The sequence below is a fragment of the Amblyomma mixtum genome, chromosome 9, assembly GCF_055824585.1.
Source record: "Amblyomma mixtum isolate Tamu chromosome 9, ASM5582458v1, whole genome shotgun sequence".
Taxonomy (NCBI): Eukaryota; Metazoa; Arthropoda; class Arachnida; order Ixodida; family Ixodidae; genus Amblyomma; species Amblyomma mixtum.
The window spans coordinates 9,887,582-9,902,625 of NC_143020.1; the positions used below are offsets into that span (position 1 = coordinate 9,887,582).

The 15,044-nt window shown below is 48.9% G+C and overlaps 1 protein-coding gene across 1 annotated transcript in view; it reads left to right on the forward strand.

The window, feature by feature from the left end:
- Positions 1-1,684: 1,684 nt before the first annotated feature.
- The window catches only part of LOC149328273 (uncharacterized), a 46,097-nt gene continuing 32,737 nt past the window's right edge, over positions 1,685-15,044 (forward strand). The window contains exon 1 of the mRNA XM_089560192.1: positions 1,685-2,906. Coding sequence (XP_089416318.1) covers positions 2,358-2,906 — 549 coding nt within the window. The 5' untranslated portion in view covers positions 1,685-2,357. The remainder of the gene's footprint in view (positions 2,907-15,044) is intronic.

Here is a 15,044-nt window from a genome sequence, read left to right on the forward strand (position 1 = left end):
CGTCGGAAATGAAGAGGCGGTGTTATGGTGCTGAAACAAATGGCAAGCATGTATATGAGTATGTAGTGGCATAGTATGACGTCCAGCGCAGCCTAGATAATGACTCTTGGTGACTTGTAATCGAGAATGTGATCGGTAATCATGTGTGTAATCGATTAACGAAATCGGTAACGCCATTGTGGATGGGCAATCGGTGAGAAATATGAAAAAAAAATCAGGGGGCACTTTGACTGTCTAAAGTGCGTAGAGGCGAAAGCATTTTCCGCACAACTTTGACTGCCTCTGTGGCACTGGTGACGTAACATATAATTGAGTACTAATTACCAAGTGATGACAAATCACTAATTAGTGGTTAATTATTGATTAAATCCTGAATACTAATTTTACTGCTAATTAATGATGATTAAGCTTCGCCTTTAGGTGTGGTACGCGACAGCGTGTTGTAGCGCTGGGAGTCCACGGAACGCCACCACCCGTTCGACGCGATGCCTTCCCTTTGAACGCAACGCTTTTTGAGGAAAGGAAATGGCGCAGTAATTCTCTGTCATCTCGGTGGACACCTGAACCGCACCGTAAAGGAAGGGAGGAACGCCACCACCCGTTCGGCGCGAAGCCTTGCCCTTTGAATGCAACGCTTTTTGAGGAAAGGAAATGGCGTGGTAATTCTCTGTCATCTCGGTGGACACCTGAACCGCACCGTAGCGGAAGGGAGGAAGTGGGAGAGAAAGAAGACAAATAGGGCCCGTAATGAAGAAAATGAAAATTGTATTTGAGGAAAGGAAGTTACGCAGTAACTGTCTCACATATCTCGGTGGACACCCGTCAAAATTCAGGGGGCACTTTTTTGACCTAAAGTGTGGTCACTGATGTGTGGTTAAGATGTTAAGCTTCGCCTCTGAGTGGAACGCGACAGCGTCTTGCAACGCTGCCAGGGAGTCCACAGAACGCCATCGCCCATTCGGTTCTACGCCTCGCTCATCGGTAAATTGGCTTTTGAGGAAAGGAAATGTATCTGTCTCTCATACCTCGGTGGGCACCTAAACCTCGCCGGAAGGGAAGGGAGCAGGATGAGAGTGAGCGAAGACACCGTATTCACTAGACGCGCCTTTGTTTATGCCAAACCATCGAGCTGGCATGGCGGAGTGGATAGCATGCTCGTCTCGCACGCCGAATACCGGGGTTCGATTCCCGAGCTCGACCAATTTCCTACTCAGTTTTATTTATTTATGCGGTCTGACTAGAAACGTTAGTTGGGGTACTTGGTCAATTAAGCAATTGTTAAACTCAGTCCCACTTACTTGGAGCATCACTATACCATCCCATTAATTGTTGCATGGTTACTAGCCAAAGTTGAAATTCGGCGTAGACGCGAAGGGCCACGCTGGTCGGGCAAACAGCGTGGCGAGAGCCACCGCACGGAAGGAAACGGAAAGGCGACAATCCGCGCACCGCAGCTTTCAAACTGAAAGGGATCTAAAAACGTTGCTTTAAGCAGCGTGGCAGTGGTGACAGATGTGTGCTGCATGAGTTGATATTGGCAACGTTGTGTCACAAACGCGACACTGAAGCCATGGGCCGTCGGCGTTCATTGCCGTTGGCGTTTAGGTTTTACACGCCGATCATTTTAAGGGAAGGAAGTGAGCATAACTGGCTCCCTGGCTCAGTGGGATTGACGCGCCTCAGCAGTCGGGAAGAGCGGACGTGTCTCACGTCGGCTCCGCCGAATTTTATGATCCTTTCCCGAAGCATTTGCCGAAGCGCTGCGACACCATCTGGCTACACTTCCAGAACAACGAGGAGACCACCCACCCTTGTTCAGGTGGGACCGTTTTCTCAAATCCTTCGAGAATTTGAAGATCAAGCGGATCGCGCGAGTTGTTAAGCCTAACAGTTAGGCCACGACTCAGCTGCCCGCCGCGGCTCCGCGGGCAAATTCTGCCGCAAACCATGACGACCCTGATGGGATACGACCCGGAGGGGATACAGATTGCCACCATGCCGCAGGCGAAAACCCTAGTTTTCGACAAGGTTACGGAGGCGATTATCCAACGCAAGATAGAAGAGTGGGAACGCGCATCAGCCCGTGACAACCACTCGGCACGGCAAAAAGGTCAAACGCCAGATGGACGCGTCACCGCGGCAGGGGATACGCCGCTGCAGCAGACGCCCCGCACGCAAGTCAAGCGTTGGAAGCCTCCTCCGCAGCCGCGTCTGGATAAGCAAGATGCAGTGATCATAATCAAACCTAAAGGAACGCTGGATCTCAGCAAATTCAGGGGAAGCAGCGCGGTCGGAAACGCCTTGCACACTGCTGCTGGCGTCGACAAGGGCTCAGCCGAGCTCAGCGTTTGGCACATATGGGAACAGAACATCATCGTCGTCGGGGTGCGAGACGCCCAAATAATCAGAAAGATCCCGGCAATTCACGAAATTCAGCTTGGGGACAAGGCACAGGCAGTGTACTCCTACCTCCGCCCCTCCGACGACACCGGGCGGATGTTTGCCCTTGCCCTTCGAAGTCAAGATGTCCGCAGTGCGGTCAGCAAGATGTTCCAGAATCCCACGACTGCCAACCCAAGTGCACGGTCTGCGAAGGCCCACATCCCATGGCGTCGAATCAGTGCAAGTACAACTACCGAACATCACAAAAAACCAAGCCCAAGACAGGAGAAGTCAACCACCGGTCAAGATCCAGGCTTCGGAACCGGTCCGGCAGCAGAGGCCCATCGAGCAGCGGGGACCGGCTGACCCACCAGGACCAGTCCAGCAACAACTCAGCGCCACCCGGCTCACGCTCTTCAAGCAATGGATCTGGGACTACCGATAATGTGTCGCACAACAACGGCAGTCGTCCAGCCGAGAAGACAACAGGACCCCATAACAAGGAGCAGCGCAACGGCAACAAGGTGAGCTGGGCAGATGTAGCTGCCTCCTCCCTCGAAGCGTTGGCTTACAAACGACTTAAAGCAGAGACTGAACAACTAAAATCAGAAAATAGAACATTGAAACAGCAGTTAGTCATCGCAGTCAATCCAAACAACACATTACCTCCATCGACGCAACAGGCATGTCCGATGGAAGAAGATAGGGCAGAGCTACACCCTCCGTCTCCACACCAGTTAGATGCTAGCACCCCCGAGAGGCAAGCAACTACACCAGACGCACCCCACCAGGCACTAACTCCGCAGGCACCACCATCGCAGGCACTAAAGCAGCAATGTACAGAGCACCCCCAAACCCAGGAACGCATCACTTGCTTGGAAAAAACAATTCAAGACCTAATTGAAAATAAATTACAAATTATGATCGAGACGACAATCAAAAGTATGTTCGAATCAGTTATTAAACCCATGATGGAAAACCTCGAACCAGTTTTAATAAGGATGCAATCGCAGGAGATCAGAATTGACCGCAAACTTCAGGGAACTAGCATCAGAGAACTAGCATATGAAACATATATTCGCAGCAAACTAGAATACGCCTCAACAATATGGAACCCGCACCAAGCCTACCTTATTGACTCACTCGAGGCCATCCAGAACCGGGCAGCACGTTTCATCACCTCGCAGTACACACCTCGGCTCAGTGTTACTCTCATGAAATCATCTCTCGGTCTCAAATCATTAGCGCTTCGCCGAAAAATTTCAATCCTCTGCCTATTCCACAAACTGTACTTTAATTTTCCAGCACTTCGTGAAAACCTTCTGCGCACTCCGGTACGATCATCTCGCCGTTTATATAATTTATTTAGCATTCAGCGCTTGCACGGCTCCACCAATGCATTCAACAAATCGTTTCTTCCTTGCGCGATCGAATTTTGGAATAACTTACCTGAAAACATTCTCGTTGAAACTAATCCTTCCAACTTTAGACAGCTACTCATCGACCATTTCCAAGAAAAATAAAACTTTCCATGTATCAGCTGCGATGTGCTACAAAATGATCGCTTTATTGGACGCGTTGTTTTACTGTGGTGTGTATTTCTGTATGTTTTTTGTTTTCACATTGTTTTTGATTGACTATATTAATGTATTTACTATTTTGCTTGTTTCTCACATTGTCTTTGATTGACTTCATAATTTGTTTACTGTTTTGCTTTGTCTAGCTTTCTTTCTAGTTTTTATTCTTTTTTTCTCTCTTCTTGTTCTTTTTTTTGCCTTTTCTTATGTATGACCGTCGGACACTTGTATCCCCCCCCCTTATGTAATGTCCCCACGGGACCCTTAAGGGTTAATAAATGATGATGATGATGATGAATTATCAGATGTTTCTCACAACAGGGCCACAAAGCTGCAGGGTAAAATGGGAACTCGTCGTCTGCCAAGCACTCAGCCAGATCTACAACCTGAGGGCGCACCACATGATGAGGCACAAGTTTCTAGTGTTCAGCATGGCTCCACAACGTAGACATAAACTTACTATCCTACAGTGGAACTGCAGGGGACTAAAACGGAGGAGGGAAACATTACAGCAATACATAGACTCTCATCCCGATACGCCGCAAATAATAGCCCTGCAAGAAGTGAATATGGAGGCTAAGATCAGAGGATACTCAACACATCAAACAAATCCCTCGACATGCATCTTGGTCCACAAATCATGCACGGCAATCACTGTAGACCTTAATCTAGACAGCGACATTGAATATACCTTCATAAAAATACTGCCACAGCACAGAAACAGCAAGAGCACCTATATACTCAATATATATAGTCGCCCCAAACAGCACCGTGTAGCCTTCGACGTGATCTTTCTTAAAGCCCTAAGAGAAGCCCAAAAAGCTCCCCTAGCTATAGTTGGCGACTTTAATGCTTCTAGCCCCCTATGGGGATACCCCAGGGAAGACACGAAAGGCAGAAAACTAGCATCCGCCATCGCTGACATGGCCCTGACCCTACTCACGGACCCGCAGCACCCGACGCGCGTCGGCACCAGCGTAACGCGGGATACTTCTCCCGACCTCAAGCTCGTCCGCAATGCCCGCAACTATGAGTGGCTCAATACAGGAGAGACCCTAGGCAGCGATCACTACGTGCTGCAGACCATCTTCGAAAGCAACAAGCACAGCAAACCACGAGGGCAAGCCAGAATTACAGACTGGGAGACATTCAGAAAGGACACCAAACTAACCACATCCGAACAAATAACCAGCTACGAAGATTGGGCGGCTTCGATTCTGGACCTTAAAGAAAAGGTCACAGTCTCTTGCCACCACGGAGGACCACCCAGCTGTTGACAACCACCTCCTACACCTTTGGGAAGCAAGACGTAGTCTCATAAAACGGTGGAAAAAACAAAGACACAATCGGAAACTAAGACTTCGAATAGCCAAGCTTACTATTCAAGCAGACCAATACGCATGGGACCTCGCTCGCACCAATTGGCTAACGAAGTGCGAATCCCTCAAAGGCCGCCTAGACACCAAGGCTACATGGAACCTTCTGCGATGCCTAATTGACCCTCCGAAAGCGAAGAGTGAACAACACAGAAATTTGCATCGAGCCCTACACAGCTTTCAAGGCACGGATCATGAACTCGTGGATGAACTCACGCGTCGCTATATCTGCACTGCGCGAGACCCACAACCCTACAATAAGGAGTACCGTGGGGAGCCGAACGAAGACCTAGACAGAGATTTCACTTCAGAGGAAATCATTGCAGCACTAGCAGATATGCGCCGAGGCACAGCCCCGGGACAAGACAAAATTACTGTCGGACTTCTGGCCAACCTCGGCACGGAGGCTCTGCAGCAACTCACGGATTACATAAACGAATGTTGGCGTACCGGTACAATTCCACAAGCATGGAAAACAGCCAATGTACACTTTATTCCCAAACCCGGCAAGAAAATCAGCATCGAAAACCTGCGCCCCATATCCCTCACGTCGTGCGCAGGCAAACTCATGGAAAAGGCAGTCCACACGCGTCTCTCGAATTATCTTGAGGACAATGAGCTACTGGCACACACGATGTTGGGATTCCGGGCACACTTGTCCACCCATGATGTGCTTCTGCAAATCAAACGTGAAGTCATTGATCCCGCACGCACAAACAGTAACCGAGCGCTTCTAACACTTGACCTCAAGGGAGCGTTTGACAATGTCAAACACTCCACAATCCTCAACAACCTTCACAGCATGAACTGCGGACAGCGAGCCTACTCGTACATCTGCGATTTCCTTACGGACAGAACCGTCAACATCAGCACCGGCTCAAAACACACAACGCAAGTGAAGATGGGCACGAGAGGCACTCCGCAAGGGGCAGTACTATCCCGACTTCTCTTCAACATTGCACTCCTAAATCTCCCACCTCTTCTCAATCAGGTACAGGGCATACGCCACGCCCTGTACGCTGATGATATAACCATCTGGACAACCACGGGAAGTATGGGAATGATTGAAGAACAACTACAAACCGCGGCGACAACAGTTCAAAATTATGCCCGGGCGTGTGGACTAACGTGCTCACCCGAAAAATCCGAACTGATAGTCTTCCGTCAACGCAAGAATCAAGACACCATCAATATCCGCGTAGACAACTCACCCATCAAGGAAGTTCAGACCATGAAGATACTGGGTCTGTACATAAATAACAACGGCAACAACCTTCTTGCCCTCCAGAAACTACGGCTCGTGAGCGAGCAAGTCGCAGGATGATCGCCAGGATAACGACGCGCAAATCGGGGATGCGAGAAGACGATACTCTGCGACTGGTGCAGGCTTTCGTTGTAAGCCGCGTCGTCTACGTAGCGCCCTACCTCCGCCTTAAGAAGCGTGACATCAAAAACCTCGACATCATAATCAGAACTGCCTACAAGAAGGCCCTGGGACTCCCTCTTCCGACATCGACGGACCGGCTCTTGCGACTGGGTGTGCACAACACGATCGATGAGCTGATAGAGGAACACCTTACGGCGCAGGTGGTACGGCTCTCCACAACTCGAACTGGCCGACAAGTCCTGAGTGATTTAAACATCAATTGCCCCCGACAGCTAGACACCAAAACCGACATCCCAGCCTCACGGAGAGGACAACTCAAGGCAGCTCCACTACCCAGGAATATGCACCCTGATTTTCACCAGTCAAGACGACAAGCACGAGCCGAAGCCATGAAAAGACACTACGGCGGGCGCGAGGGTGTGTTCTATGTCGATGCTGCGGGTCCCGAGCAGGGAATGACTGCCGTCGCGGTAGTGCACCAAAATACAACAGTCGACGGACTAGTACTGGCTAGCCAGGACATACTGGCTGCGGAAGAAGTGGCGATTGCTCTAGCTGCAACACACACTAGCTCAATATACATTCTCACAGATTCACAGAAAGCGTATCGCAATTACCTCAGGGGCAGGGTCGCACCACTAGCAGCTAAAATTCTGCAAGATAGCTACATCCGTGGCTACCAACCCACACACAAACACTTAATATGGGTACCAGGTCACCAGGGCATCCCAGGGAACGAGAGCGCACATGCCTCAGCCCGAGCATTTCTCCCCCGGGCACCCAGTGAGGATGCCGTGGAACCTCCTACCCCACTACTAACTTACAATGACATACTTCAGCACTTAAATTATCCCGTCGGCTCTACCCTCCGCCGGCTAAGACACTTGATAAAGGGGAGGAACAACACCTCCGAAAGCTGCAGACCAACACTTACAACAACCCACGAAGACTACATGCCATAGACCCGGAGTCATTTGACTCACAATGCAAAATCTGCGGGGAGAAGGCGAACCTGTACCATATGGTATGGGCCTGCCAACGAAATCAGGCGATCAATGTTAATAACCAGCCAACGCAGGAGGGGTGGGAGGCAGCTCTGTCCAGCTCGGACGAAAAGAGTCAAAAGCAACTCATCGAAAGAGCCCGGACAGCAGCCTACGCCAATGGGGTTCCGGACTGAGAGCTCCAACCACGGCTACAACCTCCTAAACCATTTCATTAAAATATTTTCACCACCCTGGCTCAGTGGACGCCTGAATCGCGCTTATAGGTACTTGGAGTGATGAGAGAGACCAGGGCTGCAGGCATTCGCAACATTGTGCCAGAAACGCGGCCCTGAAGCCATAGGCCATCTCCATTCATTGTGTTCGTTGGCGTTTCCATTGACGAAGCTTTATACTCAGACCATTTTAAGGAAAGGAAGTGCGCATAACTGACTTCCTGGGTCAGTGGACGCCTGAATCGCGCTTATAGTTCATGGGGTGTTAAAAGAGATTGGGGCCGCATGCGTTAGCGCTGACAACGGTCAGCAAACTCTCGCAATCAACCATTAACTGCCACCTGCCAGGGTGGCAGGGTGGGTGGGGACTTATACAAACAGGAATTTCTTACCACTTATGCGCTAGAACATCCCGTTCCTCGCTCGTAACGGCTCCCAAAACTATGACAACCTCGCGAAATACTTGCATAGACCTCGTGTTTGAGAACCAGGCATTGGTGCAGCAAATCGAGCATATATCCTTCGATTTCTCCGAGCAGAAAATTTCCTTCATGACAATCAAGAACTGTTTGTGGAGCGTTTCTTGAAGAAGGAATATGTGTAAATAATAACAAGTTGCTTGTAGTTACACATAAATGTCTTGCTCGAATTCTTAGCCTCAATCTATCGAAAAGCTCAAACAGCTGATAAGCTGCGCTCAAACTTCGCACTAAGAAGTAACGTAACCGTCGGCAATTTTTTTGAACGAAAATGTTTAAAAACCTTATTTTTTCGAATATAGTAAGACCTCACAATAACAATATATCAGCAGACCTCCTGTCGGCGTGGTGTCATTTTTTTTTTCTATCAACGTTTTTGATATCGCCTAAATGTTCGCAACTGCTTTTTTAGGGAAATATTTTAAACGATTTTGCTGCTTATTGGAAGAATGGACAATTACCTTAAATATTTCCATAACAGTAACATACAGTATCTCAATATTCGAGTTTTTTGGCATACTGTTGGACATGTCTTTCAATCTTTCCTGACGTCTTTCAACACTTCTCTGTCTGCACGTGGCAAGAACTGTGGCTCAGCTCGAGCCGGTGGACAGGCCTATGCACTTTCCTTTTAAGGCGGAAGCCTTTAATGCCTCATCGTTGTCGACAGGAATGTCACGCTTTTCAATTGGTCGAAATGGTCGTGACGTCGCAGTGCGCAAATTTCGTGACGTCAAAGTGCGCAAATTTCAATTTTGGCTAGTAACCATGCAACAATCAATGGGATTGTATAGTGATGCTCAACGTAAGTGGGACTGAGTTTAATAATTGCTTAATTGACCAAGTACCCCAACTAACGTTTCTAGTCAGACCGGATAAATAAATAAAACAGAGTAGGAAATTGGTCGAGTTGGGGATTGAACCAGGGCCTCCGGAGTGCGAGACGAGCACGCTACCACTCCGCCATGCGAGCTCGATGGTTTGCATTAACAATGGCGCGTCTATAGTAAATACGATGTCTTCGTTCACTCCCATTTTCCTCCCTTCCCTTGCGGCGAGGTTCAGGTGTCCACCGAGATATGCGAGACAGACACATTTCCTTTCCTCAAAAACCAATTTACCGACGAGCAAGGCGTACAGCCGAACGGGCGATGGCGTTCTGTGGAATACCTGGCAGCGTTGCAAGACGCTATCGCGTTCCACTCTTAGAGGCGAAGCTCAACATCTTAACCATACATAAGTGACACAAGCAGCACCACCGCGCTTAATGCTTCCGACTCACCGCACTTTAGGCCAACAAAGTGCCCCCCTGAATTTTTCATCCTAGCCTTAGATGCCGCCCTCATAGCATTAAGCCCACGACCGGTGACCCTTCGGTGGATCCCTGTCACATGGACATTCCTGGCAATGAGCTGGCTCACCAGCTTGCCTGCGATACTATACACCGGGCGCCGGGGATCCCATGGACGAGCCCTACGACGGAGCAGGCGGTCAGGGCTTACACACACTGTCGGCGAATACTAAACGCAGAAAAAATTGGGCTTAGCTGATTTACCACTACCACACCCATCCTTATCGATCCATGAAGCTCGCATTCTTCGCCGAATACAGTTTAATCTCCTACGTACACCAGCCAAACCTTATCTATATCGGTACACTTCCACACCTCAGTGCCCAAACTGTCCACACACATATGGAAGCAGAGATCACTGCCTTACACAGTGCCACGCAGCCTTCCAGTCCCCCGCTTATCCTTTCCCCCCAACCCCACCTTGGCATATCTGGCTTGCCTCCCTGGATCTGAAACTGCAACGCGCCCTCGTCACCTTCGCCCAAAACCTATTGAACGCCTAACGTAAAGGCTGTTAATAAAAAAATTCAGGGGGCGCTTTGTCTAAAGTGCATAGAGGCGAAAGCGTTTTCCTCACCACTTTGCCTATGTGGCACTGGTGACGTCGTGACTGGATGGCGTCACACATAAATGATGACGAAGTAATGACAAATTGCTAATTAATGGGTAATTATTCGATGAATGACTAAGTACTAATTGACTGCTAATTAATGACGCTTAACCTTCGCCTTTAGGAGTGGAAATCGACAGCGTGTTGTTGTGCACGGAACGCCACCATCCGTTCGGCGCGATGCTTTGCCCTTTGAACGCAACGCTTTTTGAGGAAAGGAAAGGCGCTGTAATTCTCAGTCACCTCGGTGGACACCTGAACCGCAACGTACAGGAAGGGAGGCAATGGTTTGGTTTGGTCTATGGGGTTTAACGTCCCAAAACGACTAAGGCTATGAGAGACGCCGTAGTGGAGGGCTCCGGAAATTTCGACCACCTGGGGTTCTTTAACGTGCACTGACATCGCACAGTACACGGGCCTCGAATTTCTCCTCCAAAGAAATTCAGCCGCCGCGGCCGGGATCGAACCCGCGTCTTTCGGGCCAGCAGCCGAGCACCATAGCCACTGGGAGTGTAAGAAGAGGGGCCGTAATGAAGAAACCGAGCACCATAGCCACTGGGAGTGTAAGAAGAGGGGCCGTAATGAAGAAACTGAGAATTGTATTTGAGGAAAGGAAGTTACGCAGTAACTGTCTCGCATAACTCGGTGGACACCCGTAAAAACGCGGGCTCGGCTGCCGACACGGCTGCTGACGACAGTATGAGGCATTAAAGGCTTTCGTCTTAAAAGTGTCGCACCATCACCACCATCCTTCAGCCGCAACAACTCAAATGGTGTTGTCCTCCGTTCTGTGCTACTTTACAGAACATGGCGCCTGGACGCGCCACGCTTTTCTGCTAGTCACGTATCACGATGAAAAACAACAATTAGGCGGTATCTTCTTTCACTCCCACCTTCCCCCTTCCTTTAGGGCGCGGTGCAGGTGTCTACAGAGATCTGTGAGATAGATACGGCGCGGTGCAAGTGTCCACAGAGATCTGTGATATAGATACGGCGCGGTGCAGGTGTCCACGGAGATCTTTGGGATAGATACTGCAGCATTTCCTATCCTCAATAACCAATTTACGAGTTTATTACTCGCTGAAGAGTTTAGGTTTATTGGTTTATTGTGGTTTAATGTCCCAAAGCGACTGAGGCTATGAGGGACGCCGTAGTGAAGGGCTCCGGAAATTTCGACCACCTGGTGTTCTTCAACGTGCACTGACATCGCACAGTACACGGGCCTCTATAATTTAGACTCCATCGAAATTCAGCCGCCGCAGCCGGGATAGAACCCGCGTCTGCGTGCGAAAGCAGGTCGTGCGGTCTGCAGTTTTTGGTGACTGCGCATGAAGGCTTCTGTGCGTCGCTTGAACACATTACCTGCAACAGAAAACGAGCGCGTTGCTTCCTCCTGCTTATTATATAGCGTAGGTGTTTAAGTGCTCAGCGCATTCCTACTGCCGTAGTAGCGGTCCTTCCCCCGCGAATGGACAGATAAGGTGGGCAACTAAAGCAGGCCATTAACGGTAGGAATGCGTCTACTGTACCTGTAAAGTGATCCGCACATGCGCGTAAACAGGCGTCTGCAGCGAGTCCTGGCTCCTGGATGAAGAGCTCGCAGCAGCATGGGCGTCTCCGTGGTGAGCCGCGTTCGGGGCATCCTGACGCGTCTCGCCGAGTTGCACCGTCTCGCGCAGAGTCAGCCGCTGCTGGCCCCCGTGGATCAGAGTCCGAGGAACAGGAGCTCGCTGTGCTGCTGCTGCTGTACGAAGAGCTGGCCAAGTTGTCCTCAGCCATGGCGGCGTCTCCCAACTGGTCCGTTTCGCCTGTGCGCCTCAGCATGGAGTCCCTGCGTCCTCTGCGACTACCTGAGTGCCAGCCAGGAAGAAGAGCCTCGGAAGTCTCAGCTGCACTCTTGCTTTCGCTCTATCTGTCCGTTTTCGATAACAGCTCCGCTGCTGCTGATGCACCGCGCGGCACGTTCGGAATGCAGCGAGCTGCACGTGACTCTGGGGAGCGACGTCCTTTCCTTCTTGCTTCCTTTCGTGGCTATTAGCGGCGAAATTTCGGGCAGAATTTGAACTCGGAGGTGGCGCCCCCTTTCTCAGACATCGATAGGCTTGTTACCGTCAGATACTGCTTTTTTTACACACCTCTCTTCGCATTACTCGGTGACGATAAATAGTGAGCCTAAACAACCAAGTGGTTCTGTAATGCAATTCGGCTACTGTGCGGTGCGGGCTGCTCGTGCTTGGTCCCCATTCATTTTATTTATTTATTTATTTATTATTTATTTACATATTTATTTATTTATTTATTTATTTATTTATTTATTTATTTATTTATTTATTTATTTATTTATTTATTTATTTATACATACTGTGGTCTTTGTTCAACACCTTAGCAGGGTAGGTACATGTACATAATTTCACATACACAAAGGCTAAACAACATCAGTACATTATTTCAGGTGCTCTTCAAAAGATTTTAATGATTTCTGCGTGGCTGTGTCGTTAGTCAGGTTATTCTAATCAGTTATTTATTTATTTATTTACCCTAAAGACCCAGAAGAGGGCATTACATAGGGGGGGAATGATTAAAAGAAAGCACACATAACAAATCAACTCATAACAAATGATGGTAAATATACAGAAGGCAGAGTTTGGGTAACATTTGGTTAAGTGCAGTATAACACATTGAAACCGCAAAATTCAACACGTTCAAACAAGTGAGTAATAATTAGGGCAAAATAAGTAACTAAAAATACAATGGCTCACAAAAGAGGCTCCGGAGCTGTTCAGCAAAAAAAGGCCCGCCAAAAAGTCACGGACACGGTAAATCATCTAGCACTCTATGATGCATTTTCCGTGTTCAAAAATGTTAGTAAAGCTGTTTGAAAAGATGATAATTCACTATGGCCGACAATGCTGGATGGCAATGAGTTCCATTCATTTATTGACAAAACCAGCGGTGACTTCTGATATTTTAGTGTGCGAGCGAAAATCGGACGTACCTTATGCGCATGATCCAGGCGAGCTGAACAATGAGGTGCAGGAAAGATATGATTTCGGGAGAATGGAGTTTCGCTATAGTATAAGGTGTGAAATAATGACAGCCGGGCGAACTTTCTACGTGTAGCAAGAGGTTGAAGAAGAGGTTGAAGATAGTTCATGGGAAGTAAGAGTACTTAAAAGAATTAATTCTTGAGTTTAGGGACAATACAGTTCCCTCATGTCGTCTTGTTTTGATAATCTGTCGAGCAAGTAAAGATACCAGAGGTGTTATTAATGTAATTTATCCACCTGAAGGAACATTTTTCAGCGTTGCAGAGTTAGCGCGTCCGGCTCCCGACCCAAAATCAAAGCGGTTCGAATCCGCGTGACCACCTTTTTTCTTTAAGCGAAAATGCTTTCCTAACTCAGTACCCTTTGAACAAATCAGGATTTTTTAGTCTGATTGACAACGACGCCGGGGTTTCCGTGAACGGGACTTCCAAAGGGACACACTGAAATTATTTCAGTGAGCATATTCTAGTGCATAAGATCTGTAGATGTGGTCTTTTTGGGTATTCGAGTCAAATTTGAAGCCTATGCGTCGAGCCTATAATTTGGAAATAATTTTTAAAAATCGCTGCTCCCAGTAGCTCACTATCGATTAGGGCGACCCCCCCCCCCCCTCTCACTGCGCGTACCCTACCCCGATGACATTAGTGGTCTGACGGGGCGAGCTCGAAGGCTGGTTCTATTGCCCACTAACGTAACTGGGGTAGGGGAAGCGCGGTGAGCTGTGTCGCCCTAATCGGTTGCGACCTACAGCGAGCATCGATTTTTAAAAATTGCTTAGAAATTACAGTGTCCACGCAGAGCTTTGGAATCTGACTTATAGTGAACTAGAGTTCACTATAATCTGACTCGAATACCAACAAAGACCACATCTACAGATCGGTTGCACTGGAATATGCCCAACCAAATCATTCTAGGGCCCCTTCAACGGTGCCGCGTTAATAATAACCAGGTGTATAACGGAAATAAAGAACGAATAAGCAAGGAACAGGAGGGGACGGCCCCAAAGTACGGAACCAATGTCCGGTAGATGTCGTTTAACGTCCCACTCCAGCAAGCATTAGTGACACAATTTTCGAAGTCCACCTGAGAATATAACCGCTAAAGCATAACTCGCGTTAGCGTCCATGGGGTAACGCCCTCATATGCGGTACTGTTCGTTCTCTACTTTCAATGCATAGATCGCTGGGGGCCCTCACACCACTTCTACCGCAGTGGCATAGCGGTTAAGCGATGCGTCACTGCCCCGGTAGGTGGCTCACACACAGTGACCTGTAGGGTCTTGTGAGACCAGGGTGCTCCTCACGAGCAACCTCTCACGAGCAGTGATGACTTAAACTGCCACCCGCCACAGTGGACATTTTGTGATGGCGTAACGAGGTCACGTGACTATGTGGCAAGAGTACCACCTGCTTTTTCGCTCACAACACCGCCGCCACCAACGTCGACAACAGATTTTCTACAGAATGCCAGCCTTCACGCTTCCGCGTTAAAAAAAAAAAACAAATTGGCCGACTATTACGACCGCCAGTCGCAGTCGTCGTAATTAGAATTAGAGACCGCCCGATTCTCGCGTCTCCTGTGCTCAGCTTCAGCTGTTGACGACGTTGCCTGTCGTC